At 43.7% G+C, this 15678-nt stretch overlaps 1 protein-coding gene across 3 annotated transcripts in view; it reads right to left on the reverse strand.

The window, feature by feature from the left end:
- PDE2A (phosphodiesterase 2A) overlaps positions 1–15678 on the reverse strand; it is a 2546881-nt gene that overhangs the window by 991828 nt on the left and 1539375 nt on the right. For all 3 annotated transcript variants that reach the window (XM_069640246.1, XM_069640248.1, XM_069640247.1), the window contains one exon: positions 2747–2835. In XM_069640246.1, coding sequence (XP_069496347.1) covers positions 2747–2835 — 89 coding nt within the window. The remainder of the gene's footprint in view (positions 1–2746; positions 2836–15678) is intronic.

Raw genomic sequence — 15678 nt, forward strand, 5'->3', positions numbered from 1 at the left:
AAACATCATGTTTCTTTTTTTAATTTTTTTATTGGTATTATACAGTTAACAAATTAATTAGCTTTTAATACTAGCCATCATATTTAATCCAATAAAATACAATACACAAAACAGACCTTGAATAACATGAAAGTCATAAAAACATCATCATACTAAAATCAGAAAAATCACACGAATTCCCCATCCAGAATTTAGTGATCCGGAATTTAGTGATCCGGAATTTAGTGATCCGGAATTTAGTGATCTGGAATTTAGTGATCCAGAATTTTGTGATCCAGAATTTGCTGGACATCATGTTTCTCATGTTCCCTCTCAGTCGTATCTTATCTGTAGGTTTTGCTGATCCGATGATCCAAATATGTGTGGGATGCTCCAGAGCCTAACCAGGCCTTGGCCTATGGTGACCACCTTGAATGTCAGAGCAGACAGTGTTTACATATGCATCCCAAAAGCAAGGGGGGTGTGCATATGGAATGCACAATGCAAAGAATACCCCTTGTTCAGATTGTTTTTGGCATGAAAACCATGTCCATCAGATTTGCCATGTGTGTTTCGACCGGTTTTTTGTAAAGTTATCAAACTTGCATGGCCAAAGTCAATTTACGGAAGAAGACATGTTGCCACTACTGCAAGCACGTGATATAGAACTCACTTTAATTGGTCAGACACTGACTACTCAAGCGGCCTAGTCAGTTTCACAATGTGTGTTGGCTTCTGGTTAGAGCTTGCATGTATTCACAAACAACTGCATGGGAATTCAAACAGACACATAGGATGGCCACCATCTGTTTTAATGGACTCCTTAGCGATTAGCGTGCCTACCCCCATGATCCAGCAGCCTCTGAGAGGTAACACTGGGCCGGCCTTACATGTAGTCTCAGGCTCCCTTTCACATGTTCGAGCATGTCTCACCTCCAAATAGCATCTCTGCTTCTCAGCCAATGGCCAGCCTCTCTGCACCATTCCACCACTACCACTCAGATGTTCACCACATTTTCTCTGCTCTAGCCAGCTGCAAACATGCTCTTTTCTAATTTCATCAAGAAAGGCTTCAACTTGACAGGTAATGACACAATCTGTAGTAATTCCATGAGCTGAGTAAAAACACTAAAAGCAAGTTTAAATAAAAAAAAATGTGCGGGTCGCAGCGTTATGCACTATGCGGACGCCTCTACCTGCAAGGGGCTCTCTCTACCTCTCCGTCTCTGTCTCTCTGTTTCTGTCTCTCTCTCAGTTTGTCTGGCTGGCTGTCCTTCTACATCTGTCTGTCTCTCTGTCTCTGTCTGTCTTTCACTCTCTCTCTGCCTGTCTCTCTCTGTCTGTCTGTCAGTCTGTCTCTCTCTGCCTGTTTCTCTCTGTCTGTCTGTCTTTCTCAGTCTGTTTCTCTCTGTTCGTCTCTCTCTGTCTCTCACTCTCTATCTGTCTGTCTTTCACTCTCTCTCTGCCTGTCTCTCTCTGTCTGTCTCTGACTCAGTATGCCTCTCTGTCTCTCTCTCTCTCTGTCAATCTGTCTCTCTCTGTCTGTCTGTCTGTCTGTCTCGCTGCGTCTGTCTGCTGTCTGTCTCTGCCTGTCTGTCTCTGACTATCTCATTCTCTCTCGGTCTGTCTTCCTATCTCTCTCAGTCTGTCGCTCTCAATCCTCTCACTCTTCTTCTGCCTCTCTCTTCTCTCTCTTGCTCTCACTCTCTCTCCTTCACTCTCAGTCTGTCTCTCTCTCTCTCACTTACTCAACAGAGTTAACGAGCACTCTTTTCGCTACCTTCTTCCTGCACATCAGCACAGCACCCTGCAAGTGTTGAGTTCCTACTCAGCTATCCCTGGGCTGGACAGGGCTGCACACACTGGGCTTCAGTCAACATTTTGGAAGAGGAAGTCCCAGATTCCTCTCCCAAAATGCTAGAAATATGGAATTCTGCCCATTTTTTTTAATGAAAAAAATCGTTAATGAGTACAGTTTTAGGAGGGATGAGTTTAGTGACAAAAAGGATGGAAGCCAATATTTGGGTAGGAAGACAGATAGAATTACCCAGCCTTCTGAAAGTAAAATAGAAACACAGGGTAGCCATTGGATGTTTAAATGTTCTTATCTGGTCACAGGGAGTTGAGAGATCAACTACAGGAGACTTCCATTGAAAACAAAACTACAGCAGCCTCCAAAACTACCCCAAACTACAGCAGCCTCCAAAACTGGAAGTCGTATTTTAAACACGTTCGTAGCTCCTTTTTTTCCTTAGTGTTTTGGGCATTTGTTGGACAAATAAGGTCCAAAAAAGCACTTATGTGAAACATTGTCAATACAAATATCCATACAAAAGAGACAATGCATCAAAATCTAATGACAACTGTCCAGTGACTGCACACATTTAGATATAAAAACTAACATTATATGTCTTTTTTGACGCAAAGAAGTAACAGTCTGTTTGACATCTGGGTGTCTCGTGGTGACAGCTCTACTGGAAGAAAGTTTAAGGAGAAAGCAAGAAGAGAAAGACATAATGCTTGGGTTGGATCCCAAAATGTGGGTACTTTGCCAAGTCTTGCTCGGCTCTTCTGTGGAGAAGAGGCAATTGTGATAAGTTATTTATACCGCGCTTAATACCCAGAGGTTTCTAAGTGAGGACCCAGGGATCGAACCTGTGTTGCTTTGTGTCGTCTTGCTTCCAAGGCGAGCCCGTTGCCCCTGAGCTATCCTCCCGAGACAATGCTTCATCAGGACACCGGCCAGGCGCTGATTTGTGGGGCTTACCTGAGTTTTCCTTCATGAGGCAGCTCATGTGGGGGGTCATCGTACATCAGCCTGGCTTCGCCATCCAGGAGGTAAGTGTAGACATGATCCTGCAACAGAAATACAAGAGAAGACATTTAGCTCGCGAATAAAAACCCATGCGAAGGCGCAAAAACCGTTGTCGAGTACTAAGTGGCAGCAGATAGAGAACAGGAAGCACTGCACATCCAAAGAGCTAAGGCGATCAACAGCACAGGGACGGGGTGTCTGATCAACCACGATGAAAGAGGAGCAGTGTGTTCATATTCATACAAAGATCTCCTTGGGCATAAACTTGGCCCTCACCGACCACCGTACCTAAATCACTGCCAGAAGTCACTGGCCATTTCCTGAACAGTGTTTTTTAGTTTACTGAAAGTCTATAGCACTGCTCTTGAAATGGTGATCTATACACGAAATCAAAATACGACTGTTCATTTGAAATCTTTCAGTATCTACCCACAATGCTCTAAATTCTTGAATTGTCCTGCATGTAACTCTGCCTCCTTTCCAAGTAACTTTGTCATCTATTAGCCATGCCACCATGTAACCTGCTCCCATGCTACGCTTCATGTAACTAGCAGCAATGTCGTAACTTGTAACCAAGTCACTCTCTGTGTAACAGGGCCTCGGTGCCCTTGGGCTGCCAGTGCACTTTATAAATGTAAAAAGTAAATAAATAAATATATACATAAATATATATATATATATAGATGTGTACAGAAACAGCATCGCAGTATTTCATCACAAACAAGTTCCACTGTTGGAACTACTTCTCGAGCTGAGGGTCAATGCTATCAAATGTTCTCGCTGAGAAATGGATTCCCAATCAGAAGGTAATTCATACCGAAATCAAGTTTTTTACTTGTGGCAAACAAAATGAAAAATGCAGACTCCTCATAAAGATCAACACTTTTTGGTGGACAAAATCAGGGAACACATATTATGTCACTTGTTTTTTTAAAGTTAGGGTTTTTTATGTGTATTTTGTATTTATTGCAGAGGGTGAAGTGCTTTAATCAGAAACATTGTGCAATAGTCATGGTGGCAACATTGGCAAGCCCATTACTAGGTGACTGCAAAAGTCAGCAGCCATGTAATGGATGACCCAGAGACTGGTGGATTGGCACCAGTGTAATGCAGTGAAGATGCTTTTGCGTTGGCACCAATGCCGCTTCTGCCCATGTGAACTTTCTATTTCCACTTGCGCAGCCTGCGCTTGTATGGTTGGGGGATTCAATCATTGGGGAGCAATGATTACCCTGCCAGTGGGAGGGTTGGTTCATGGGAGTGCAGGGTGTCCCAGTCTTGAGGAAGGGAGGTCTTGATCTCTGGAGTTGGGGAGTTCCAGTGGTGAGGGGCATGGAGAGAAGGAGTGGAAGCAGAAGGTGACGCAAGGAATGTGGGGCACAGTAAGGTTAAGAAATACTTGGCAATCCAGGGGAGCATGAGAGACAGCCATGGGAGATATTCCTGTGTGGGGGCAGGGAGCCAGTGGGTATATTCAAGAACCAGCAGAAGGAATGGGGAAAAGGAACGATTGCTAGCTGCTAAACTATGGAACACCCTACCATTATTGCTAAGATCAGAACCCTCCTTCCATCAGGTCAGAAAAAAATCTAAAACATGGCTCCTCTCGCAAGAGATTTAGGAATGTTTCCCTTACTCTGATCAACTGCACCTCCTAGATACTTAAGAATGCACTTGCTAGATATTTAAGAATGTTAGCCTTTATTCTCCTTTCCTGTCCTTTCTACTGCACCTCTTATGATTCTTCAGTCTCTCACAATCTGCTTGTAACATTGTTACATATGTCCTTTTAAGAAATGCGCCCAGATGTCTCAGGGCTAGGTGCACCTTATAAATAAATAAATAAACAAACAAATAAATAAATAAATAAACACATAAATAAATAAATAAATAAATACATTGCACATGGAGAGCCAGCCTACATGGTAGCAGTGAGCAGAGCAGGATGAGGGTACAGCGAGATTAAAATCTGTGAGGGTAGCAAACTCAAGCATTCAAGAGGGAAAAGGAAATAGACTGGTCGGCCGGAAGGAGCATGTTTTCTGAGGACAATTGTGGTGATAAGAGTTTTGCTACATTGGAAGGTGAGGCAGGGAGAGGCTTTCCTGATGTGTATGTGTAGGTGATGTTGCAGCATGTGTTTTGTAACTATTGGAAATTCCTTTAAATGTTTTTGAACAAAGGGCACCAAGCAAGCATTCTTCAATGTTGAGCCGCCTACCGATGGCAACCGGTGGGATCCGCTTCCTTTCAGGATTCCGCAGCTGGCCTTTGTGCTGCCATGTGATGGCACTAAGATGCAACATTGTTGCTTTTCCATATTTGCCGCACGCCAACTATCACATATGTCTGCACCAATAAAAGTCAACTTAGCTTCGAGGTTGGGAATAAAGGTGCCAATTCTCAAAGCCCTATGGCTGCAGAAGCCCTTGTGGCCGACAGTCGACCGGCGCCTCTTCCTGCATGCAGACCCCTGATGCTATACAGGTCTGCCCGTGCAGAGGGAGGCCTCTCTGCAGGTGCAATGGAGAGCAAACAGCCCCTCCCTGCATGTCTAAGACTCAGGAGCACTCTTGATACCAAGATGGGCATTGGACAACTAACCCAGCCCTGCTGGGGAGCTAGTGGTCTGCTTCCCACCCACGCTGGGTCTGTAATCACAGGGCCCGCGACAGGCCTAAAAGGGCCACTTGTATTTTCTGCGTGTGCTTTTTAATTCATGTATTTATTTATTTATTTGGATTTGTAAAGCGCACTACAGCCCAAGGGCATCGAGGCGCTGTTGCAAGAATATGTCTTAGTTACAGAATGTAAGCTTGGCTCATGGTTACAATGAGCAGAGAGACCTAGCTTGGTCATCTTGTGCATATCAAAGCTACCAGGCATGTGTACATATATCTGACATCTGTGTACTTTACATGGGCTTCAACAGGAGAGACATCAAGGTAAACACTAGAGCGTGAAGATCTGGAGATTGCAATCTTCTGGAGCATGTCAGACCAAAAACTTCAAAAGCGGAGAATGAGGCCTTTTCCTTCAAAGACCCTATCTTGTGGAATCTACTTCCAGATTATTTGCGCAAACATACATTGCTGGCCATCTTTAAGAAAGAACTTAAAACCTTTCTCTTTTCATAATCTGGCAATTCGGGGCAGCACTATAGTGCAAGTATCCGGCTAATAGGTTTGGTTCTTTTTTTCTATGACCGCCTGAGATAGGACTTGTTTAGGATAGTATAGGAGACCCTGTTCGTTGTATAATTGTTATTTGTTTTTGTTAGCGCCTTTACGCCTACGGGCCCATAGTGCACTTTATAATTACAATGTAATGTAATGTAATAGTGGAATTTGGTCTGGGGCCACAATTTCCCCTCCCAATTATGCTCTGTATAGATTGGGATAGAATGACCTTCTGAGTGCTTGATGGAGAACCCTACTTTCTTTGGGTTTTGGGGGCAGAACCACATAGTCAGGCAGAGCACTTTTTACCTTTCGGTTTTCACAATGGTCTTTAATAGGGTGCAGGCTTTCCGGGTTGGAATTTAAATCCTTAGGAGAAGTAACAGGGTGGGCAGGTGATGCAGTCTCCAGGTGATTCATGACCCCTTTTATGCCCTCATTTATGCTGGACATCTTCCCCAAAGATTCTCCTCTTCCGCACTTTTCCAAGATTTGTGATTGAAGCCAGTTTAGACAGAACAAGATTGCATTTACATGCGTGGATCCCTGTGTCCTCAGTACCATCTCAGACTGGATTGGTTGTAGGCTCTGTCCCGGAGTGGGGAGGAGTGGGGGTCGGGCTGGGCAGGCGGTGCAATGGGAAGAGTCAATCAATATCAAGGTTAGAGCCTCTGTTGGCCCCAATGGGGTCTACTTGCAAGGGAACATGCCAAAGGGCCTTATTGGGTAGCTTTACAGAGGCCCTCCTCTTTACCCACCCTTCCCTGAGATCCGCTAATTTCGATATCATTCTGGCTGGTATCGATCTTACTATTTGCATTCAGTGTGGTTTGACTCCCTCAGTCAGTCTTTACTGCGAGCCCCATGACATCAGAAATGACAGTGGCATCAAATTTGATAAGTGGAGCGTGATTGATAGACAGTCTAGTGGGCATTGTGGTATTCAAAGTGGTTGGCATGATGATCGTAGTGAGTGCTGGGGTAACATTCACCTGTGGTTGTTGGCTTTCCGAGGGCACTGGTGAAGAGCATCTCTCTAGGACCCAGGGCATTTTATCACACTTGTCCCCAAGAATTGTTCGAATATCCAAAAACTTTATAGGGGCCTCAACAACCTCAGTGGCCTCAGTGGCCCGATAGTCCAGCTCACCGGAGGCATCTGTGCCCCTATTGCTGGAACCATTGACGCGCTTATTGTTTTTAACCTCGGCAGCATGCTCAGTGGCTTTGCCCCCCAGGGATCCAGGCTTACTGGAATATTCACATTTACAAGGAATTGCCGAATTTCACTAACGAGGACATGAGCTTCGCCCACTGATCCTTGAGCACCGTTGGGACTGTTCTTCCCCACATCCAATGATGGACAAGGGGAGGCTGTCAGCAGTTTTCTCCTCGTGGTCAGTATTTTCTGTTTTGGGGAGAGGAAAGGCAAGGGCATTATGGGGAAGGTAGCAGGCAGAGCAGCTGGATGTTTGATAAGAAATTGGACAGTCATATTTGATTTCTCACTACCTTTAAAGAACATTTGAAGTCCTGGTGATGGCTAGCACCCAGAGCTCAGAGCACAAGGACCTGAACGTGGAGCATATGGTTGCCAGGGACCAGACAAAGATGTAACTCCCCTTGCCAAACTGCTCACCTATACTTGGATACATAAAGAGCCCCGGGCACATGGCATCCTCTTAGTCCTCTCTCCTCAAGGACACAATGGTTTCTTCACACTTACACAGAAGCCTGCAGCAAGCTGTAAGTTCAGCAATCAGGTACCATGGCCTCATCCAGGTGGCACCGAACACCGTGCGTTGAACAAACACCCGTGCCCTTAAACCCTGCGGGCTTTGCCCTCGCGGGGGAGGCCGGGTAGATTCAGAGGTTTGTGGGTGGGGCCAAATGAAAGCAGCAGCGGCATTGAGGTGAACAGCAGAAGAAGTGGCAGGACTTCTCCCCTGCGCGGAACAAACACCCATGCCCTTATGAGGTCATATGACACTGCATGGGAATTTACAACATCTATTTAAGCCCAAGAAAATAGGATAGGCCATAGGGAGAACTCTGGGAGTCTGCAGATGGGGAAACACTGCCTGAGAGGATAGGTGCTGAAGTGGGATAATTCCTGGAGATGATTGAAGGAACCCTGACAAGGTCCTATCAAGAGAAAACCTGATGCAGGTCCTGACTAAATAGGTTGATTGCGGAAAGGAACATCCAAAGGATATAATTTGAAATTGAGTATTAAGGAAATGTATTAAACCTGATACATTTTTAATATGACTTGAATCATGATTTAATCAGCACTTACTGCGAAAAATTACATAGCAGGAAAAGTGATTTTTAAGAACACATCTATCAAAAACAATTCATTTTATTCAAACGTGCAACCATTCATCCACATACAACCATCATTCGTCAATTCACTCATTCAAAACACCAATGAATAAAAAATCTAAAATCTATAAAAAAAATCATGACATATAATTCATTAAGTAATTTTATAGAAAGAATGTGAAATCAATGTCGCCACACTGAATAGAAAAAGTGGCCGACAAAAATGGGATGGGTCCAAGAGATCTTCAACCACGACCTCATTCCAAATTCCTCTCTACCGGTTTCGACGTTTGTACTTTATTATAGTGACGTCTTCTTCAGGAGATGTAAATACATTCTAGAAGAAGGAAACATAAACTTATGAATCCCTCATCTCTGACTAAATAGGACCATATTCCCTGATAATGATTTCCAAACCGAGGCTGGTAGGCATAGCTGGCTGGTTAAAGCTGCCTGGAGCTATGAAATGCCATGCCGGTTCTTTGCTTTAAAAGACGAGCCCTCAAGTGAGCATACACACCTCGATAGCAATTGATAACCCATTGGGGGGATACTTTACCAGCCAAGCCATTGAATGGGGAAGGCTGTAAGGGAATCAAATTGGGGAAATTATATAAAACAATGTCATAGAATGTTTGTTGCAAAATGTGCAGTGTTTTCTTACAGCAGTTAAGTAAATCAAAGCCTATGTTTTCACAGATGCATTATAAAACAAATATTATGAACTGGTGTACAATAGTTCACAATTTACTTGAGAAATAGAGAAATGTTGTGTTCATACATACCATTCTAGTCGGGTGAGAGGGAGTTTAGTTTGTCCAATTACCCATTTGTCCATTTACACTCCTAGAAAATTATGCAAATCTAAATGACTAATGAAATGTTTCTGTTAACTTTTTGCTATGAAAAGAATGTACACCATATTAAAAATGAATATAAATGTAATTAGTTTCTATCCCTTCTGGAAGTTATCATTTGATGTTCATAAACTTCTGATTGCGACCAATATTCTGTGCCCTCGCTGAGGAAATCAGAGCACAGTTCTTTTAACCTACAGATTTCCAATTCAGCCCAAAAACATTTGCCTTTTAACTTAATGAGAAAAAGCAGGAAGGTTGTTTCGCAAAGAGTATTGCTAGGGACCACCTTAAAGAAAATATTGATGACATACAGCCGGTTTCTTGTGCAAAGATGTTGGGTTGGGATTGGTAGTAGGAAGTGTTCGGTAAGAGGATGCTAGAAAAGGTCCATGCATCAATACATCACTCGACAAGCTCACGACATTGGCTGGTTGGCTCCAATTTTAGACTATGTGAGTCAGGCATATGGTAGCAGGTGCAAATCAAACAGATTCGCAGTGATCTCATTTGTTCCAGTTCAAATCTTTATGAAACAGGCCCTTGAAGTCTAGTCCATGAACTGGTTTTCGTTTTGATCCTGAGCTGACTTATTACATGATTGTTTAAACGATCGACCCAGTGCTGAGAAATGCAGCTCTTGCGGCCAAGTGTACAGATTTCACAGTGCTGCAGAAAATGGTCAAAATTCATCTTTGTGCTAGTTGTCCCTCCTGCCTAATGGCAAATGCAGGAAACTGGCTTCATCTGTCAATCCATTTTTAATTCATATCAATATATATTTTTGGACTGTGGGAAACATGGATCAACCTGATGTTTGTTAGTTAACATAAAAATAAATTGAGCAAATAGAATAATAATCTTTCCTCGTCATATAAAGATTAGTAAAACTCTGGTTCAAAACCGAATGCAGTAGTGTTCTAACCACCTCTGGAATAAGCACTATTCTCTTCATTCCAGTAGAACTCCCTTTGTAATGTTCTTGCCCTACTGTTAAAACCCCATGTGCTGCAAAAGGATCCGGCAGAAACCACTGGCAACTGACCAAATGAATTCTCTACCAAACTTGTATCAAATTCAGGGAGGTGCATAGAACAATTTCTTTGTGAATAGGGTCAATTGACTGAATTCAGGGAAGATTTGCCACAGAATCAAAGAGATTGCAGGGAAATCAGGGACACTATTGCATTATGGGAGAAATGGGCACGTTTTTGCTTAGATGTTATGCATGTGTTTTCAGGGCATACCCATAGGGCCTCGTTACAAGAATGGAAGTAGCCATGCCGCTATTTGCGGCATAGCTTCCCCCATTCCGCGTACCGGGTCCGGGTTCCCTGAATGGGGAAATACTGGGTCATTCTGACCTTGCAGACCTCCCAATGAGGTGGTAGCGGGTTAACGGGGCCGGCAGCTCTACCGGCACCGTTAAACCCCTCCCGCCAGGGTTATAATGAGGCCCATAGTCTCTTCTTCCATTTGCACCTGATATTCACACTAGTACAACACACTGCTATATTCCCCCCTGGTGTCTTCTTTCAGGCTTCTTCCATACACCACTGTGTGGAGGACATGTTAAGGAGATTTATTTCCACAGCATGTTATTTGAAGTACACACACACACCTTTTATCATTTGGTTTGTATGAAATCATTTGGATAAGAAGATCACCCATGTCCTATCCGAGGATTCCAAGCATGTCACTCAGGTATTCAGACGGAAATAATGATGCCATCGATCAGAATCTGTCAATTACTTTGGGCAATCAACCATTACCTATGCTGAAGAAGCTTGCTGTCCATGGTCAGTCATGTTTAATCAAATTAAATCATTTTTTTATATAGCACAAAAATAATCTCCTAAGAGACAGCACCTTCAAGGGTCTTAAGAGTCCAAAGCGGAGATACTCTGAGCTAACATTTGGGATGTGTGGGTCCAAATATGAAAGGTGAAAGCGTTCGGTGGTTCAGACGATAACTGGAATGCACACAGTCAAAGGGTACCTCGCAAATGGCCACTTAGGTGGGAAAGGAGGGTCTATCCTCTGTGTTGAACAGTGCTTTGTAGGTTTGGCATGACTGCATGGCACTGCATATCAACAATGAGGGTGCCACTTGGCACCTGACAAAGACATACTCATAGCTCTTGAGTGAACCTTTATTGAAGAGAATAGTCCTCATTTGATCTTGACGGAAATTCCAGCCAACCAGATACCACATATCTATCTATAAATGCCACATCATATCATATCACATAATTTTTAATGAATCCGTTTGGTGGAACGTGCTTTTTTGATCTTCTTCTGCACAACCAAAGAGACTCAAAGTCTTGATTCCAATTCGATCCAGGCACGAGTTATTGGAGTGTAATGCTGTCTGATGGTGTTAATTACTCAGATGTTTTTGCAACAATTAGGCGGTCCCTTCATTATTGGCTATCCTTGGTTTTCCTTTGTTTGTAGTTATAATACAAGCACAAATCATTGTTCCTCCATCCATAAATGCAAAGACGAGTCACTCTCGCTCATTCCGCCGGAACACTGAAAAGAATAGGAAGGAGGCATTGCCACATATCTATCAGTGGCCTCATCAAACCCTGGGAGAGTCCTAGCGGGTTAAAGCAAAGAAAACAGCCATTGGTGATGCCAACAGTTTGGGCTTTTATGATTTATTGCCAGGCACAGCCATAGTGATACTACCTGACCGTCAATGGTAGCAGGTGGAAAATGGCGCAAGCACCTGGGCATCTCACGGCAGATTCTTATACACAATCCAAAAATGTTGGCTTTGCCAATGGTGGTTTTTAACAGGTCTTCAGTAAAGGACACACACAATGCTTATAGATTGAGTGGCTGAAGATAGACCTGGACATTTGTATTACACCAGTAGAGTGTTTACAGCTTTCACAGCTACAATTAAGCCATTCACTCTCAGACGACTGCTTCGAAAAAAAACACTGGCAGGCACTTGAGTGCAAAGCTTGATGGTAAGGCTTCATTAAAGCGAGCTCAAAGAGTTCCCATGGGGAAGTGTTTTGGACGAGGAGGAGCAGGAACTGGGTGCAGACAATTGGTGGGCAAATAATTAAACAACACCTGCAGGCGTCGTGTCTTCCCTCATATGCCATGTCTCCCTGTCTGTACAGCTTTAGTGTCACCTAATAGCCCTAACTAAAAATGAAAAAAGATGCAAAGGCTTTAAGATATGATTGAAAAATCATGCACAAATGAAAGCCAATGTTAGGTAATGCAACTACACTGTGGGGTGACAAGGATCGGACTGCAGGCACACCTACAGTTTAGGGTCAAAGGGTAACAAAACACAGCAGGGGATCATCACCAGGCACGTCATTTAGGGGTCGCCTGGGGTCACACTTGATACCCCTGACGTCTCACTTGCTAACCCTGTGGTCTCACTTGCTATCCCTAAAAAACTAAAATGATATATATTTTTATTTTATTTTATTTTTTATTGAGGCTCCTGGGCTATGGCCGGTAGCATGTGGCTCTTTGTTTCTGGAGTGTCTTGTTTTCTGGCAGCTATAGCCGGTACAATAGCTCAGTGGGTTGAGCGCTCGCTGCTATGTGTGTGTGATCTGCTGGTTGCAGGTTCGATTCCCGACAAGGTGAACTCAGCCTTTCAGCCTGCCGCGGTTGATAAATGAGTACTAACACTGGTTGGGTGATATTGTATATATATTTGTTCTATATGAAGCGCTAAAGCATAAGTGCTATATGATGACACATCATTATTGTCTGTTTGAATTCACAGTAATTTGGTAATATGAGTCTATAAACACTGATATTAACGATACATATGGTGATCCATTCTTGTATGAAATGTATATCACTTTACAGTGACATCATAACCGTATTTTTAATAGCGTACTTAGAAACAATTCTATGTGATGCCACTTCCTGTTTTGTCAAGGGGTGAAAGGTCATGTTCCATCGCTTCCTGTGATGTCACTTCGGGGTGGGGTCCAATTACATCACTTCCTATGATGCCATCAGAGGTCAAGGGTCGTGTGATGTCACTTTTGCTACCCCTGACGTTTTGGTGAAATGACGTCCCTGATTATCACATCTTAATGATTGTCTACTGGTGTATTTTTCCAATTGGAGTGGTGCAAATGTTTACCATGAAAATCCACTATTGGTTGCTCGAACTAGCCAAGGGTTTTTTAGAGGGTGGTGTCCCCTACGAACATTTTAAAAGCATCCCATATGTGAGCAATAAGTTTAAAGTGTTAAGCAGAATCCTGTGCAGTGCCCTTAGGGACCACTACACACAATTAAGACTACAGGTGGCAATACAAGTTTTACCTTTGGTACAAGCCTGTACTACTATGTCAGAGTGGTAGCAGTGGCGGAGCAGCCAGGTTTATCTCAAGAGTATATGAGCAGTAGCAGAGATTACACAAAGGGACCACAATTACTGTGACTCAAGCAAACACTGACTCAAGGTTTCAGGTAGAAAAATATAAGTACATTTATTTTTAAACCATATGTTATAAACACAACACTTCTATTAAACTTAAACAAAAATCACACGTCACACATACTACAACTAACCAATTCACTTTTTACAGTATGTCTCAAGGCAAGTACCCTGTGTTTGAATGAACCGGTGTTAGGAACAAAACACGTTACTGCGAACACGATTACGATCACTTTTTGACAGTTCGGTCTACTAAATAAACGCGTATCCGTGACATGAAATGCTACCGGGGCAAAAACACACTTAGCACCTGAGATACCCAGAGGGAGTTGGAGGCAAAAATCACAGGCAATATTTTGGTTAGGAAGACAGAATCGAGAAACACTCAGAGACAGGAGTTCAAAAGACAAAGGGCCGGAGCCAGGGTCAAGTGGCACCGGGGGCCGGTTGCCGAAGATCACACAGTCAGACACTTCACGATTCAACGAAGCCAAAAGTACTTCGATATTGTCAATGTTTGGAAGCAAAAGTTATAAGAAGGAGGGTTCACCCAGTTTCCTCAACAGAACACAGTACCTTCTTCCAATGGTGCAGCTGGTGCCCTGGCAGTTTGGACGTCTGAAGGGGGGTCTGCACCACACAGGGATGAAGCCGGCAGCAGTGAAAAACAATAAAAGGTGCGCTCCTTAAAAACAAGAGAGGCTCTTCAGGTGGCTATCCGGACCACTACGGCAGCGTGCAGCGATTTCGACCACGAAGGCGACCTCTGGCTGAAGAAGATGAGCCAGGCACAAGGGAAGAAGACACCGGACTGGATCTTCTCTTAGTCTTTGAAGGGTAGATAGCTCAGGACTGCAGCAGGGCTTCACCGGGATGGGGTAGTTACAGCAGCCGTTGTTCTCTCCGCTTCTTTTCGGTTCCTTGTAGTTCCAGTGGCGACTCTCTGACTTCTAACCCAAGAGACCTGCCTTTTATGCGAAAACCCCCATTCACACAGCCTGGCTGTCAATCACCCAGCAGGGGGGTTGTCCAGCCTGGACAACCACCTCAGCCAATCATTGCAAAGTGCGACTTGGGTTTCCTGGGATACCCTGTGCAGGATGTGACTACACCCCCCCGTCACATTCAGCCCACCTAGACACCCAGGCGCCTGGTGGAGGGCTTCTGAGCAGAAGCCCGCCAAAAGAGGGTGAACAAAGAAGGCGAATCGAGTTTGCAGCGCAAAGTAAAGCACAAGAAGGACTTTAACAAAAAGAAATGGCAAATAAACCCAACCGGAGCCAAGAGAAAGACAATTTGGTCAAGCGGGTTTATGTTTGAGGCTAATATAATAGCCAAGGACAATACCACGTTTATCTAATATAATCGCGGTAGAAAAGTTAGGGTAGATACCACTGCCACCAGCCAAGTCTAAATGTTAAAAGAGCGAAACAATGCTCTAGGAGGTACAGATAAAAAGAGATAAGAATTAACCCTTTCCAGTACTCCATGGAAGATGGGGTGTACTAGATCTGTGGTAGATTGACTAAGTAAAGTTAATGGTAACCTTACCCTTTTCTGGGGGACTGTAGTCAGCCTCAGAAATTGAGTCGGGGGAAGCCTCGAAGACATCCCTGTGCCACGGCACTGAAGGTGCTGTGTGACACACAAAAAGAAGGGGGCTACTGAAGTGGTGTACTTCAAAGTCCACAATCACAAACACATAGAAATACACATGGCAAAACATAGTCAAGAGTAGGGAAAAAACTCACACTCTTACCAAGTGGAAAAAAATAAACTCCAGAAGTCCAGCAAAGTTGCTGGGGGGCTCACTAGGTGAGGGAAATTAGCCATAAATGAGAATTCTCCCTAACATAAAGCCACACAGTTTGTATTCAGTTTTGTATAGTAACATATGAAAAAGTCAATAGAGCATGCCACCAACAGTGCACAGCAGAATTGTTCAACCCATTTTCATGATGACTTTGTCCATCATATATGGCAGCATAAAAAAAAAACATTTTTATACTGGCTATGCCCATACATGTCCAGGTAGGCTGCAGCAATATGTGCAGGTATTACAAACTAGGAACATACTGCTGCTGGCTT

The sequence above is a fragment of the Ambystoma mexicanum genome, chromosome 7q (assembly GCF_040938575.1).
Source record: "Ambystoma mexicanum isolate Mex_15411 chromosome 7q, UKY_AmexF1_1, whole genome shotgun sequence".
In the NCBI taxonomy this organism is placed as follows: domain Eukaryota; kingdom Metazoa; phylum Chordata; class Amphibia; order Caudata; family Ambystomatidae; genus Ambystoma; species Ambystoma mexicanum.